Source organism: Platalea leucorodia (assembly GCF_965183815.1).
Source record: "Platalea leucorodia genome assembly, chromosome: 4".
In the NCBI taxonomy this organism is placed as follows: Eukaryota; Metazoa; Chordata; class Aves; order Pelecaniformes; family Threskiornithidae; genus Platalea; species Platalea leucorodia.
In genome coordinates, this window is record NC_138826.1 from 102,219,049 (window position 1) to 102,236,137 (window position 17,089).

Sequence of the window (17,089 nt, forward strand, 5' to 3'; positions counted from 1 at the left end):
AGTAAAAAATATTTCTTCAGTGAAAAGTGGAATCATGCACTCAGACATCATCAGTAACCCCGTGTCTTAATTTGTTGCTAGATCTAAGGACAGAGAAGCCTTCTGGTACCTCTATAGAAAAAGTCATGTTTAGGACAGTAAGACATTGCCTGTGATGCTGCAAGGATCTTCATTCTTATAAACTGAATCTGGGTTGTCTGGTTAACAAAAGACTAGGAAACTACCACAATTTACTCCATTAAAATCTGTTTAGGACCACAAAACTTGAACTGGCATATCTTTCAGGAAGATTGCATTTCTTCTGCGTGATCAAAAGAGACATGACAGGTGCAAGTTCTTTCATAGAATGAAATACAGAACGAGAAGAAATTGTTACCAAAAAGTTAAAACCAGAGGAAAAAAGGATGCAATGAAAGATGTCTCTTTGAAACCAAGAGTTAATGAATTTATGGTATTTCACAGTCATCTGGGGGCTTTGAGCCAGTAAGAAGCTACTACTTGGAAGAAATCTCAGGAGTTTAGTTACTGACTAGAATAATGACAAAGCAATTTGATGTGTCATTTAGAAGACAGAACTCCACAAGTTAGTTCTTATGGAGAAAATCCTAGAACCTTTTTTATTAGAGTTATCAAAAGTGCATAAATATTAAAAAAGACTATCACCCACACAAGTGAAGTGCTAGTATTTTTCCAGCATGAATTTAGGAATTTGTTTTCTGTCAAAACAAATTACTTCAAAAAAAAAGAGACCACCAAATGTTTTCTGAATCTCTCAAGAGAAGGATAAAACCCTTTTGCTTATTTTGCCAAGTCATGCCTATTTTTCTGTAAGCCTCACTCTTGGCCAAGCCTGTTCCCAGGACCTGGACATGTGCAGGGTTAGGACAGAAGCTCTGTAGAGCTTCACAGGTACAAAGGTGGGCTATGACACCAGGAATGAAGTGGAAGCACTAATTTTTGCTGTGAAGAAAAGTCAGGACAGCTGTGATATATTTTCCTTAAAGATCCAAAAAAAGCAAATATCTAAAAATAAGGTTTCCTTCATCAGACACCCACTGTATACACTGGAAAACAAAATATACTGTGGCTAATTAAACCTAGGAGTAGTTTAAACAACAAACTGAAATTCAGTGGTGATGAGAGTAAAATTCAAGCATAGGGTCCCGAGTGTCCTTGCGGTGTCTGCTGGCCAAGGACTAGCATAGCAAGCCTAACTATTTTCTTGTAGCCAGTGGATTATACTTAATTCTGTCAGCCACAGCAGTCACCTTTACATAAAGCAGAATAAAAAAAATAATAACTATAAGGCTTTGATTTTTCCCCTTAAATATCACAGAGATATAATATCAGAGACAGTCTACTGGACAACAAAGGCATTCCCAAAAGAGAGTGGGGAGACAATCAGCTGCCACTGCCTGGGACTTTGTTCCAGTATGAGGCTCACGGGGACTGAGCACAGGTTTGGGAGCGTTATCAGACCCATCTGACCTCACATGCTGTGTGTCAACCTCACAGCTGGTTTCCACCTCAGGCTTCTCAGCAGCTCACATGTTTTCAGCCCATTGCCATGGCCTCTGTCCTGCTTTGGGACCAAACACAGCAGGCGTAGTTAGTTAACCAATCCTTTAATCTGCTCTGCTCGGTACATAAGAGAGGCACGAACACAGCTCAGTCCAAATGGAGCTGGAAAAGAGGGAGTAAGTCGCAGAGCAGATATTTATGCAATGGATAAATAGTCCCATGGAGTAAATGCCTCCCTCCATTTCACCCAGACAGCTATATTGACCCTTTTTTGTCTAGAACCCAGATGTTGGTGTCTTCATGGGTCACTGCTGATGCTCACCGTTTCCACAGAGCTTTTGAGTGAAACGGAGAGCTTCAAAGTGAAATATTTCAGATGCTTTGTATGGAAATGGGTGCAAACCAGCAGGGCGTGATCAGTCATCAGCATTTTTCATGCACTCCTCCATCATTTTGTATCAGCTCATGTGCAGATTTGGCCTTGCTTCTCTGCCGGAGGAATCTCAACTGAGAGTACGTGTTTCTGGGGAGGATCAGGAGAGAATTTGGCTCATGGAGCTGTTGTTAATGAGGCTTGAGAGGCCATTGTGCCTGAAAGAGGCATAGATGTGCCCAGGAGAATCCATCAGCCCACAAAAAACAGACTTGATCCTTGGAGAAAGCAAAAAGAAAGTCCTTGAATGCTTTTGATACCTCGTTAGTTTTAACAGTTTTGTCATCAGTTTATTTCTGCATCCTGGCAAGTGGAGTTTCATCAGGTGCTGAAGCAGTTTGCACTAGGAAAATGGCATTTTGCCTCCAAGGACGGAGCCAAGAACACTGTGTGAAACCCCAGCACTTTTCATGTTTTATGAAACCAGATGAGATGGATTAAATATACTGCTTTGTACTTTCACTTTCTTTCTGTTAAAAAAATGACCTCCTAAACTCCCAGAAGACAGCACCCCTCTGTAAATGCTATCTCAGCTAAAGCACGGCCCTGCGGGAATGGAGGGCTGGCTGTTCTGTGCAGTCAGAAAACGAGAACTGAAATGCGTGCAGCAGTTCTCATTTAGTTCTCACTAGCCGGCCAAACAGAAAGCTATTTCCCCTGATTGTCCTGATAAATCATTGGAGTTCCCACCAACCCACTTTGGAGGGCCTCGGGTCACCCTGACAGCATAGAAATCCGCAGCTCTGTAGACCCTGCAATCTTCGCTCAGATTGCTGAGGAATCTGGACGCACAAAGGGTTTATATCGATCTGGGACAAAAAATCTTGCATAACTGGCACTTTCTGCCCAAACATACTTCTAGTTCTATGCACACATGTAAACCTGATTTTTTAATTACCTAATTCTTCACAAATGCTCATGGAGAAATGGATTGGCCAGCAGTTATAAAGATCTTTATGGAACCTATTTTTTAATTCAGATATATTTCCTAATTTAATGGCAATGAAATCATGGTCACAACATAAAAACTAGCAGCCTTGGGATTTTAGTATCTTAATCAGTGGCTGGCTGCTGGATGAACATTAGATTGCATTCCTGGGAGATTATGCCTAACAGGAATGCAGTTTGGGTGATTGGTTCAAGGTGGCATCATTTTGAAATAGTTGTAAGATCTAAGGCACTAATTTAGAAAAATGAACCTGCAGTAACTGCATGAAAACAAACAACAGCCCTTGGCTTAGCTGTATCAAATTGATCAGAGGATATATTAATTTTCTACATGGATAATTCCTGGTCTTTTTTTAGTTCAGCCAGCTCCCTCATAGCCTCTCTGCCCAGTCTTTCAAGCCTTTGCACATGTTATACCTTCACTCAGATTTAATTTTGTATGAGTTGCCTCATTTATTATGAGCTTCACTACATATGAACATTGTTTCTGATTGTTCAGTGACAGTAAATACACACTATATTTTTAAAAAGCTAATATGCTTCCGCATAAATATATGCATTAATAAATGAAGTCTGCTTTTTCAAGTGTCTGATGTGATTGATATAGCAGGAAAATTGATGGGCATCAGAGCTATCAAGTCAGCATATATTTCCTTTTTTAAAAATAAGTTGACTACTTGGCCCCTTTTCTGCTTTCTCTGGATTTGCCGATGCCTGGGTCAGGGTCCTCTGTCCTGTGTCTGTGCAAGGTTCTGAAGTTTTGTCTCTCTTGAAGTTGCTTGATTATTCACCAGTGACTGCGTGTTCACTGAGACGAGACCATCAGCATCTCACAGGAGACCACCCCCTGCAGTCGTTAGGCTCATGACCATACCTTTCACTCTCTCTCTCGTTAGTCCCAGGGGCATTTGTTTATTCCATACAAATTAAATGTGATAATCCCAGAGCTTTATACATATTTGGGGAGACAAGGAGGAGCATTCTTCTGCTGAACCACGCTGTGGTTATGTCAGCGTGATGCCCTGGGGAGGCGGATGTTAAATTGCAGTGTAACTCCCTTCTTGGAGAAGCATGGCACATGAGTGTTTTCATCTCAACATGGAGCTGGGCCAGGTTGGCATCAAGACCTGAGAGAGACACTCTCACAAGGCTCACAGCTGAGACACAGCGTATGTTCCTCAGTGCTTGGGATCAGAACAGGATTTAAACCTTCCTGCAAGTCAGGACTGTCCTGAGTTTATTTTTTCCCATGGTAAATATACAGACAAGCTGTTAAGTATGAATTTTGTTGTTCAGATAAATTGTCCCTAATGAAGAGAACAGAGTCTAATATACAAAGGCGTTACAGAATCAACCAACTGAGTATAATGGGCCTATACATTTAGATTTCAAGGTTTAAGTGAATAAGATCTTGCACTTTATGTAACATAACAAGTTGGCCCACTAAAATACTGTTTGTGAGCAGCTTGTAGATCAAGGTAAGAGTATCAGGACCTGCTTTGTGGTCTCAGCATTTCTGTACACACAGCTGTGTATCTTTCTAGGTGCAGGCAGAAAGCACTCACATATGTCACTTCATTTGCAGGTGGTGAAATCCAATCCCTCTGAAGAAAGTCCGCACATAACAATGACGTTATCAAGGCACTATACACTGGGGAAATATTTCGGCAGTCAAAGCAAGCCATCACAACTGCAGGACTATGCAACAAATTCTCAGTCCCCATATCATGTCCGAGGTCCAATAAATCAAGTTTATTCTGAAATCCTTCTCAGCAGGCTCTGTGCAAGCAAGAGGGAGCTTGTCAGCACATAGCCTCTCTTGGATATAGCACTGGGACTGGAGATGTGCCACTACCCAAGTGACAATTGACGGACCATGGTGAATTTATGACACGCTTCCTTGATTGGCCGCACACACACCAACAGAGTTTGGGACATGTGGCATTTTTCCTAAAACTTTATGAAATCAAGATATGCCCTGGCAACTCTGTGGTGCCAAAATGGAAGATGGAGGGTTGCAAAGGAGAGAATAGGGAAAGTTACTTGAACTGTTGCCAAAGGCTAGAACAGCTGTAGCTCAAGCAACTGTGTATTAATGATAGTAAAGAGAGAGAAATATATACACTTGAACGATTTGGAAAGGACTGCTTTAGCTCTTCAGCACTATCTAGTTTTCTATTTATAGAGACACTGTAATATTTGAATGTATTTAGAAACTGGCTACATTCCATTTTAAAGAGTTTTATTTTATGTGGATGGGTTCCCCTTCAATATCAAACCTTTTCTATTTAGACACTTGGTTTATACAATTTGAAAATGTCTATTAGCATTTTACTGATGATGCCAAGTTTTGAACTCCAATGTTTTTAGTGAAAACACACCCCTCCTTTGTATCTTAGATGGAACAGATGTCTACTCTATTTTTTGCATGTTCTAAAGCTAATATAGAGATAGATTACTTAGACTTGAGACTGATTATAACTGTGTCAATGTAACATGTAAATATAGTGAATATGTTAACATAACCTTATTTATGGTCCCAGTTTAGAAGAGTGGCCATATGCAGGAAGACTGCTTAGATATGTGCTTCAGTGTCTACCTTGGCCTGTAAGCCAAGCAAGTATTCTCCCCGCATGAGAGAGCCATTTCTTTTAGGATTTTTTTATAAAATACTTGCCAATGTGTGAAGCCAGTACCACAAACAGAAGAAAAATCCCCTTTGCAAGCACACATAAGAACTTTGGAATCTGGTTTTTAATATGTCATGAGAAGTGTGTAATGTGACAGGAGCAGAATATACTGCCTGCATCTCATGCGTCGGAGTGACAAGACCTTCTCTGAATGCCAGTTTCATGCTGTAGCCCAGCTACATCACCAATGTTTGCAGACCTACTCTGGGTGAAACCCCAGGGAGAGGCTTTACCATGGCAGGGGGGAACTGTCTGCTGATCCCCTGTCACAGCATTGGCAGCACACTCATTCACAGGTGTGGTGCCCTGATGGGAAAATAAGGATGGTCCGGGCTTAGCAGCTGGGTGATGGGTTAAGGACACCCCATAAGACTCTTCTCCCTACAAATTATCCAGTTATGGATTTTTATGAATCCAGTCATGGAGCAGGCAATCAAGGCACCACTCTCTCCCACCATGCACTAGAGAAGGGAGTCAGAACCAGGTAAGTACGAGTCTAACGAAGGATCCACCAAGCTCTGTGGCATGCTTCTGCCTTCACAATTTTACATATAATCCTCCACTAGCTTCTACTCCCTTTGGGAAAGGAAACCACAAGCAACGTCAGGGAATAAACAAATTATAGCACAGAACTAATCGCTGTCTTATGGGCCTTAGTAGCACACAAGGGGCTTCCCTACATAGAAGTAGGGCTAGAAATCCATGACACCACAATTAGGATTTGCCAAAGATCCTTAAACTCAACACAGTCTGTATCCCCAGCTAAAGTATTATGAATTCTTGCTCCTTCAGATAAGACATGTAGAGATATTATGGGAAATTGTCATGCAATATGGAGTTTGGCTTCCCTAGATGACAGGAGGATCCTCAAAAAGAGGATCTGGCATATCTAATTTAGGAGATCTTCCACTATATTGGCAAAGCTCCTAATTTAGACAATGACATTACATTTAGTGAGACTGTGATTATCTCTGTTTTTGTATAATATGCTGCTGCTGTGCTTACAGTTAATGTCCCTGAATTTCTGTGTAAGGTTTTCCCTGGCATGGAGCTTTACATGAAAGATGGGTCAAGAGCTGTGCATAAATACTGAAAATGTCAGCATTTGGTTTTAAGCAATATGATTATCTAAGGAATATAATTGTATGCAAATGTTATAATATATAATCTTGGGTCTGGAACTCCAGGGCTGCACAGCCTTAAAGCTGAAGGATTTAATATTGTCATTAATATTAGTAGATGCAAAATGCAGCCAGATGTCTTTGGTATTAAGATGATCAATGATAGGTATATTACAATTCTGCTTCTCTTAAGATTTTTTTTGTAGCTCATTTAAATCCACATGCTGTTACTGTTATTGTTCTGTACGCAAATGTTTTTAAGGCATGAACTGGGTTTTTATGTTTGGGTTTTTTTAATCAAAGCCTATTGCTGAAGCATCAGTTATAATGATGAAAAGGAAAGAACTGACTTTGTTATACTGTAGCTGATATCAGCGAATGTGCAATTCATCACTTCTGGTTTCACCACAAAATGGTTTACATGTGCTGTACACCCAGATGTCTTAATGTTTTCCAAATCTTAATATTTTTCAAATTTATCAAGAGGAAATTTTCCTGTGTGTTTTCTGTTTTTTACGTCTATGTACATATATATGTGTGCACAAAGTCATTGGTACAATTTGCAAATTGGTCTTTGTTTAAACAAGTTCTTTGAATAAGTTTTTTCCAACACTATATATGATCCATGTAATCTTAGGAATAAACAAAGGGAATGCAGACTAAAACAGGTACCAAGGTACATTTTTCATTATTTAACTTTAGAATATGTCTAGCATCTCTAGGTATGTGAAAGAAGAGAGTTGAGATTGACATGGAAGCATCACTTGCTCATACACATTAAAATTTATGGATTAAGACAATAAAAGAATTACCATGGTTGAATTCCAGTGAAAGCACGTGTTGCTATCAATGGTTTACTCTAGTAGTATCACATCTGCTGTGACATTTTGCCCGAATAAGCATTAAAGTGTTCCTACTATATCAAGACTGATTCATAACGTAGGAATTTTCCCCCCATATATTTACCTTAGTCCCATTACTTACCATTAAAATAGCAAAGGGCCTAATTGAAAAAGTGACTTCCACCTCCTATTATAGACATGAATGGCCCTGAAATTGGTAGCAGGATTGAGATAATCAGGCTGGGGAACAAGTACATCGAGAAGTGGTATTTGCGCCTCAACGTCTGCCCAGCAGCACGTGGAGTTTACAGTGGAACCAGGGTACACTTTAAGCTACAGGTAGAGACACTGGAACTGCGCTGCAAAAAAATAAATACTTTGAAGTACAGAGCAGTAGTCTCAGCTATTATTGCATCCCTTTAAACTTTAGCTGAAGTTGCACTATGATGTTCCACTGTCCAATGTGTTATAACTCCTCATCTCTCCTATAACTCCTCATCTCTCCTATAAGTCCATAGATGTTGAACAGTGATTTGGGTTTGAGCCTTGCAGTGTAGATGGCCACCATGATCAAGTCCATCTCAGTGAGTATCTTTGGAATAACTGGCTATAATAAAAAAGATTTCCCTATTTGTAGGGAAATGCCTTGACAAGTCAGCTCTGTCATCGGAGATGCTTTATTTCAAATACAGCAAGGAGCTGAAAGAATGGACTACAAATACTATTTTTACTCTTAGTATTCATTTGAAAATGTTAATCTTTTTAGAATAATCTCTTTCACACCATTAAATATAAGGCCTTTATTTTTCTCTTCTGTGACATATTAAAGGGACATCAAAGTCAATTTATTTGCTTAGTGGGTAGGGCAGTGGGGCATCCAATTACCTCAAGGTTGAAATAACTGCTAATAGTTATGCTTCTGTTGCTATACTGAGCCAAAGAGAATGCTTTGAAGATGCAGGTATGTGTGATATTAAGTTGACTGCAGTCCAGGGATCTTTCAGATTACTTTTTTAGAGTAAAGCAATTTTTTAGAGGTGCAGTGAGCTATTTGGCATAGAGTCAAACTGCTAAACAAGCCTCTGTAGGCTCACACGAAAAATATAGTCTTACCTTTTTGTTTGCCTGCTAGCCTTGCATCTGGCTTGTTTTACCTCACTGTTATGACTATCTGTACCTGCTCTACTCCACATCAGCCTTGCTTTCAGGTGGCGTGAGAAGTTTCTGTTTCATCGTGGAAGCAACTTTTGGAAATCTAAGAGATGATTGTGGCAAATTCAGACTGAATCTTCAAAATATCAATGTTATTATCTTAAAGGTTTTGCCAATTCCAACAGCAAAAGATCTACTGAGTGCAGCAGGGGTAGAGCAAGCCTCTTCAATAGGGCAGTGATTTTCTCTGATGAATTTAAAACAGCTGTGTTGTGGTAAGTACTTAGTGTGCACTAGTACTTAGCTTTTCATGGAGCTTGCCTTTACCAAGCCAAACTCCATCTTTCAAACTCCACTGACATCTTTACCTGTGTAAATCTTCAAAACACCAGAACAGGCAGTGTATAATGCAGGCATACCTATGTATTGGTGCTGGTACATATCCTGCAGTATTTACTGGTACCTTCACGCTATCCATGGAACGGAAAAGCCCTGACTACACAATAAAAAGATGCTATGCATTTTAGCCTTACTCGTCTGTAGTTTGCTGGTACTAAAAGTAGTGTTGCACATGTCAGTCTAGGCCAGTTCCTAGAGCCAAGTGTCCTAGAAAATTATTCAAGTCATTAACTTGGATGAGCAAGAGGGGCCCATAGGGTCACAACAGGGGCTCCTGCAGCACCAGTTTCTATTGCAATGGACTTCTCCCTTTTCTAGGTTCATTCATCTGGCTGTTTGGCCAGCTCCTCGGCAGCTGTGGGCAGCCCTTCCTGCAATCCCTCAAACGTGTTCAGCAGCCTTGGCAACGTACACTGCATTGAGTAGCCCTGAATCGAAGATAAAGTGTACGTTTAAATGAAATCTGAACTGAGGTCTTTGTGAAACACAGCATGTACTCAGCATCTCCTTGATTTCCTCTAGAATTGAACTGCTCTAATGAAGAGCAGAACTCAGTCCCTTCCACCTGAATTTCAGATAACGGAGTCCTTTCTCAAATTTCAACAAACTTTTTTCCAACTGCTTGCTTGCATGAAATAAAGGGAGGCATCTTCTCTGCATACTCCTGCCTAACAGAGTGAGATGAGTTGCGTTTGCACACAGTCACTGCAGTAGGCATTTCCCTCATATATCTCATTACGGGGACAAAATTCCCACAGCAGATGGTGTTTTCAATATTGTGATTTTTTTATCTGTCTTGAGCAGTGACAGGCAATGTGGTTAAAACAGCCAATGCCTGGCTCAGTGTCTGCCAGCGCCGCCTGCCCCGGTGCTGCTCTCAGCATGCTAGGCAGATTCTGGGTGAAGACAAGACTGCAGAACTAAAATCCTTGAGTGAGGAATCAAAATGCCTCAGCCGCCTGTTGGCGAAGTCAGGACAGTTATGAAGAGCTCATTACAGATCAAGCGGGTGAAATTAAAGTTGTCAGGAGCCCTTTAAAGTCAGTAAATTCTGTGGGACATTGCCAGGGTTTGAAGACCAGATCTGTATTTGGCAGTTTCTCACTTGCCATGTTCTGAAAACATCTTTTATCTTTTCTTTTGTACTTGTCGTTATCAACTTCCATATTTCCGTTATGATTCTCTGGGATTAAGGAGCTTAAAGTAATATTGCTGCTCTGCCAGATAATGACTGTGCAGCCTCCCCAGAAGGTAGTCAAATTGTCTTATAGATCAGAGTTTTATTATTTCTGCTGCATTTTTTTCCTTTACTTCCACATGCCAGCTCCAAAGATCCTGTATATTTACAGTTAATCATCAATGGCTTTAGTTATGATAGCTTTAATGCCTCCAACGTATCTGAAGAAACCTGCTGATCCCTTTTTATCCTAATAGGACAGAAAGCACTTTGAACCTTGAAAACCTGACCTTGCAAGTCATTAGACAATGCAGCACCCAGTATGATCTAGCCCACAACTGGCTTCTGTTAAAATAGAGAATCACAGTCACATCTTCATATATAATAATGTGAAGTTGTCTCCTACTGAAGTTTTTTACTGGGGTGATTACAATTTGAACATGATTTGTGTGGACTGATAGGGTTTTTTTTATCTCAGGGCCTTTGTTGAGCTTTCTTTACAGCAAATGGTATCTATTAGCTACTGTAAAATCCTGTTTCAACATCCTTTGTGCACCGTGTCCTGCCCAGTTATTATAAAATACATACATACAAGGGGATTTACTGCTGATGGTAAAAGGTTAAATCATAACAGGTCTTATTGCTCCACCCATTACTGGTCCTTAAATTCCACATTACGTCATTTCTGAGCAGTAACAAGGAGTCAGGGTCTAGTAACCCCGTAATGCTGGCTGTCTGCTTGGCTCCTCAGTCTCTAGAACAGTTCAGTGCTGAAGCCCTGATGGAGCTATCAAAATAGCACACCTTCAGCTATGAAATGCATACAACAGGGCCTGCAGACATACTCAAAACATGCCTGTTGGGTCAAGTTCAGCCTGGAATTCAAGGATGACAACTTCTAGAGACTATCTATTTTCAGGCACCAGAACCTTGATTCCTCCTTAACTCTAGATATTTAACTGAGGCATTTTAATTATGAGTGTGGTCACACTAAGCTTCTTCATACTCATCATAGAAAGACCAAGGTCTGAATTATTCCCTACAGGTATATATTACTTCTACAATATTGCTTACTGTAGAAGGAACCTAAAGTAACTCTCGGAATTGTCTGATAGGTGCCTAAAGTTTTGAGAGGTGAATCTCAGCTCCACAGAGGAGTGGCTGTGGGGTTCATTGTGCAGGTAGAAGATGTTTTCACATCCCCACTCTGCTCATTTAGACGAGGAACTTGATCAGAAGCCCACCACCACCAGGACATGCTGCCCAGCATGGCCTAGGGTGGTACATTCTCAACGTCTGCTCCCAGAGCTGCCTGATTGTTTAACAGTGTGCTGGATCAGAGGAAAGTCAGCCCTGCAGATAACTTGGTGAGCAGAATATTTGATGGTAGTATGGGATATGCAGGTTCAAAACCCTTCATTTGGAAAAATGAAAAACAAAGCTCCATCTACTGCCTTACAAGGTGGCTGGGTGGATGTCCCTCTTTCTATGAGAAAAGCCAAGCTGACAGGCACTTCACTCCAGAAAATAATAGAGGTTATTTTTCAGCTTTAGAAACCAGATCAGAGATAGGTACCTGGTTGGTATCTGAGAACTCCAGCTTCCAGCGCTCATGCCTGTCCTAGAAGGGTATGGCAAGCCTAAGTAAGTTAGGGGCTGCTGGCTTTACTATGCAGTAAAAGCATCTAATAGGTGTTGAAAACCTGAGCCAAACACCTTGGTCACATACTCCATTTTGGGTCTATGAAGAATTTACTGCTCTGAGCATCTCTCCATGCCTCGCACACACAAACACACCCCCGACATTACTGTCCTGTTACTTTGTGTAATTGCTCATGTAATTGCTCTCTAACCCTGTTCATTCAAAACAATACAGGCTAGAAGAGACCTCTGTGAATTAAAGTGTGTAAACTAACCTGGGCAATTTCAGATTATTTGGGCTGGGCAGCTGTTAGATAGCAGCTATGCCAGTAGGTGAATGGCAGCAGCCGTGAAGACATAGAGGGGCAAGGCAAATGATGAGCTGGAGGCAGGAGGGAGCTGACAATCTCGCCACAAGTTAGCTGCAGACAGAAACAGCATCTTTCCCCATTGAAGTCTTGTTCATGGACTCGTCCTGCAGGTCCTGGGATTTGAATGCCTGGCTTCAAAGCAATATCCTTAAATTAATATGAATAAATACCTGCTACAAATACAAGTCTGCAAACGAGACAAAAAGGGTCAAAATCAGGAACTTCTAAATGTTCAGTAACTATATCTAACTGTGCCTAGGGAGTCCCTAGGGACTATAATGAGTCTATAAAACAAGTTAACACCTGCTCCTCACACTTTCCTTAATTAAAATTCAGTAGAGATGCAAGTCATTTTAATGAGTGATCTGTGGCTCCACAGGAGCCAGTCTGGAGTGGAGGCTGTCTCGACAACACCGCACAGTTTGTGCAAGGCAATTACCACGCTTTGCATTGGGCACATCGTCTTCAGTGCTGCTCCAACCTGGGCAATTGTTTTTTTTCCTAGGGTCTGAGGGACAGAATATCAACCATTTAGTCATTATTTGTCCCCCAAGTTCACAGTTGTTTCTAGTCTGGACTGATACCCTCCAGAAAAAGCTGTGTTATGACTGTGGGAAGGTCAGTTCAGGTGCGTTGACATGTCTGTAAGGTATCAACACTCGAAAAACAGAACCACCATCACAACACTACAGAGTACAGTCCTGCAGCTACTGGGAGAGTCGATACAGTTAGCACACCCCAAGCGAAGTGACTGAGGACTGTACGTCAGCCAAGGGCAGGACTTGCACATCTAGGTGCTCCCTGCCATGGGCTTGCTTCAATTTCATCTATTTGGGAATCTAAGACCTAGCCTTGCTCTCTCCACCATAACCAGGACTCTGCCTCCTTCTGGGGCTTGGGGAAGCTGGGATGATCCTGCCCCTTTCCATCCTCCTGGCCACACATTTTCTGGGATGTTTGTAAGTGAAAACACCACACTGACTACTTGTTGCCTGGTTCAAGGTTGTCGCTGCCTCTGCTGGGCAAAGCCTTTCTACACAGAGCATAGAAGATCTGGGTAAGAAAAACTGACGGGGCAAAAGTCCTTTGGCACATTTAAGCAATTTGACAGTAATTCAGCCACAGACAAGTTGCTGAAGTGAAAAGCATGGCTAATGTCCAAGTGACAGCTCACTTCAATATAAAATGAAAGAAAAAATCAAAGCTTGATTTACAAGGTCTCTGGTAAAAATGCTATGACGCAACACTGTAGATTTTTCCTTATTTGTGTCTTAAAATCTTTCAACAAGTAATATTGAGGTACCTAAGCTTATTTTTTTTAGTTTCAGGTGGAATATTTGCACGTTTTTTTCTCACCACGCAACAATATTAATGGCAGTGCAATCTATGCTCAATAGACAGAAATCTAAGGTTCAATCCTGGCTTGTTAATACATGATATCTTATTATTTTTGAAGGAAAAGAAGATACCCAGCAGAAATGCTCAGTATCTTTCCAGGTTATTGTTGACATATATAGAGAGAACTACTATGAAAGTATCTAAGCAACTGCCCTGTCACGGCCACATATTCAACTGCTGTTAATGGACCTACTCTCTGGATCCATAAACGTTGTATGGCCATCTAGTCAAGAATGTAGATAATGCTGTTTGGTATTAATGTCTTGCACATAGTTCCAACATGTGGACCAGGTACCTGGGTTCTTTTCCTCATGTCTAGGCTCCTTCCTCCAACTGTTCACATTTTTATTTCAAAAGATCCCCAAAAAGGGCTTCCAGATGGCCAGAAAATGACAAACCTCTGAAGCCCAAAGTTCTTCAGATTTGCTCATGCTTTACTTGGATGCACACACTGCTCTGTATGAACATGACTGCAGGCAAGCAATTCATGGGCTCTCCTGGCTCATCTTGACAAGTCCTGCAAACAAATAATTCCCGTTCTACTACAAAAGCATTCCCAGCCTTTTACTTTTTCCTGCCTTTCATCGAATATGCCCTTGTAATATCTTTCAGCCTTTCTTTTCCACTTCCATCATTTTGCGTTACTTCTCGTCGGGTTCCACTCTTTCCATCTCCCCCTCCCCCTGTCTGTGAACAGTTGATGGAGCTCATTTTTCCAGTCTCCACACACCACCTTAGCCTGCTGACTAGCGTTCAGTTCCCAGCTGGTGAAGCTGTGGTCTCCATCAGCTTTATTTTGGTGGACAAGTGGTGAAGGCTTTGTGAGCGAGCCGGTGTGCCTCCATGCTGCAGCCACTTTCATAAGGATTACAGACTATCTTGCCAGCGAACAGAAGGAGCAAGTTGCACAGTTTGTTTCCTTAGAAGGTCAGAGAGAGCTGTGCAGCTGACTTACAATACCTTCCACATCTCAGCAAGCCTCTGGACTCAGCATGCCTCTCCTGAGATGAGACTCCGTATGTTTACAACTGGTGTCCACTGCGTGACTAAAATCTGTTAGAAGCAAGAGTTGTAAGATGAAAATTACATAAGGTGGGCATGCATTTCAGTTTTCCATGTTCTCTTACAAGAGCCATCTCTTCTGTCTTCCTTGTTTTGCTTGCCAGCACATGAATTTCATCAAATCTCTATTTTCATAGAAATGTGTCTTACCTACCCTTTTATCTTCCATCCCCCATGCCTGTATAGGTGAACTTACATGGTGTATTTACAGTGCCATGTCCTCCTTTTTAGTGACAGTGTACTAAAGGAAGGAAAGTTTTGTGTTGGTGAGGTGGAGACCCCTGATTTAAATAGGTGGAGCTGTATTCCTGTAACATAGCAAATTCGGGATTTTGGTGAGTAAATTGCACCAACTCTCACACTCACACGTGCGTAAGTGGTCTCAGGAGTCTTACTGTAAAGCAGTCTACCTTGTAATACATCACCTTGGCATACAGCTTTAAGTGTCTTAAAGCTTAGTTCTATAAAAAAGTCGTTTCCATAGCTCCTGGCCACTTTCTGAAACTCACAGATTCTGCAGCTAGGGAGTAGTTTTACATCTGATTATTTTTTTAAAAACCAGTTTGCTTATTTTTGCAAGGCAGGTAAATTTAAAGTTAATATAAAGCCCCTCTATAGCCACAAATAATACAATGGAACTTTGTCCTCCAATATTGCTGCAGGGCTCTGATCCAGTAGACACTTACTGTTAAGTTTATATGACGTAAATATAGTCTGATATAGTTTGATTCAGCAGACATTTATTTTTCTGCTTTATTTATACTGTACAGATAGCGCCATTTATTCCTTGAAAGTAGTCACAGAAGTAAAATAGAGACCATATGGAATATTTGCAAGCTCTGGGGGTTTTATAACCAGATCTGAGAATATGTTCCTATCCATTTTGAATACATACGATTCACTTAACATTTTGTATTTAGGCTTCCCTTCTAACTATGCTGCATTAGCTTTTGCCATTGCCAGTTTCTATAACAATACAAGTCATCTTTATTGGTAAAGATAAGTGAAAATTATTTACTCTGTGTCCTTCAAAATCAGGTTATATTTTTATTTTGGCTTTGTCAGTATATTTTTACCTCTCAACTTCTACATCTACCAGAAGGCAAACGTTAATGGAGACATTATCATTGGCATTGCCAATGATAGCATTTTCAATCTCAAATGTAAAAATAAAAATAATACATCAGTGCTTCAAAACCATGATAATATAAAATTTGTGACAGCTACAATAGAGCAAAATATACTGAGTTCTCTTACATATATTTTGCACCTGAATCACACACTCAAGCTTCCTCTACAGTCATGAAACCTTTTAATCATGTGTCCATTAAGTTTTACTTCAAAACACAAGCCAAGTATCACCAAGTCAGTCTGCAAATCTTTCCTATTGATTCACCTGTATTATTGGCCAGTGTACTAGGATATCCTGGAGAGCCTGAGGGTTAGCGAGACAAGAAGTGCACAGAGATACTGGATTTCCATGCTAACCAAGTCAGCTTTCTGATAACAAAAATAGAAAGCCCCTATCGCTTTCCTCCCCTTTGCTCCAACAGATGTTAAAGAAGTGTAACAAGCCTTGGAAATCACAAAATGAGGTGAAGATAGCGATAGTCATTTCCAGAAAACAGGCTCATTTTCCCTTCTTTTTTTGATGTTGGACCAGGCCTGTTGTACATCACCGTGATGTTTGTCCATGAATGAATACACTCTCTTGGGACCCTTGCAGATAACACCCCCCAGGGTGCAGCTGAAGAGGGTATGTTCCATTAAAACACAGATAATGGGATGTCTGGCACGGGAAAGCAATTCTGAGTAATCATATACAGCTCACACTCAAATTTCATTACCCAAATGTATTTCCTAATCACTTCTGTAGAAATAGCCATAGATATAAAAAAATTCAGCAACAGTAATGAAGCACCTGTTAGGCTCTCACACACGAAAGTACCGAGCACAGCTGGGACAGAGTGATGAGATGGAGTAAATTCTACCGCAACTGCTGAGGATACTTAGGAAATAAAATAGATTAATATTTACACAGATGAGAAATTAAAGGACTTGATGGTCCTGCCTGTTGTCCTTCACTACCTAAAGGGCAGGAAAATTCTGAATCACAAGATAATTGAATTTTCTGAGCAATAACGAGGGTTGAAAGCATTTGCCATGAGCATATTGAAACTATGTAAATATGCCTAATTTCTAAACAGAAGAAGTCATTAACATGTTGATGAGGCTGTAAATAAATTGTTCTTTCAAGAGGAAAACTTAATACTGTGTGCACGCTATTAAAAACAGATATTTATGGCACCGCAGCACTTAATTTTACAGCTGTGT

At 40.8% G+C, this 17,089-nt stretch overlaps 1 protein-coding gene across 1 annotated transcript in view; it reads left to right on the forward strand.

Annotated features, from left to right (window-relative positions):
* CPED1 (cadherin like and PC-esterase domain containing 1) overlaps positions 1-7,386 on the forward strand; it is a 156,999-nt gene extending 149,613 nt beyond the window's left edge. The window contains exon 24 of the mRNA XM_082309243.1: positions 4,488-7,386. Coding sequence (XP_082165369.1) covers positions 4,488-4,715 — 228 coding nt within the window. The 3' untranslated portion in view covers positions 4,716-7,386. The remainder of the gene's footprint in view (positions 1-4,487) is intronic.
* The last annotated feature ends 9,703 nt before the right edge of the window (positions 7,387-17,089 follow it).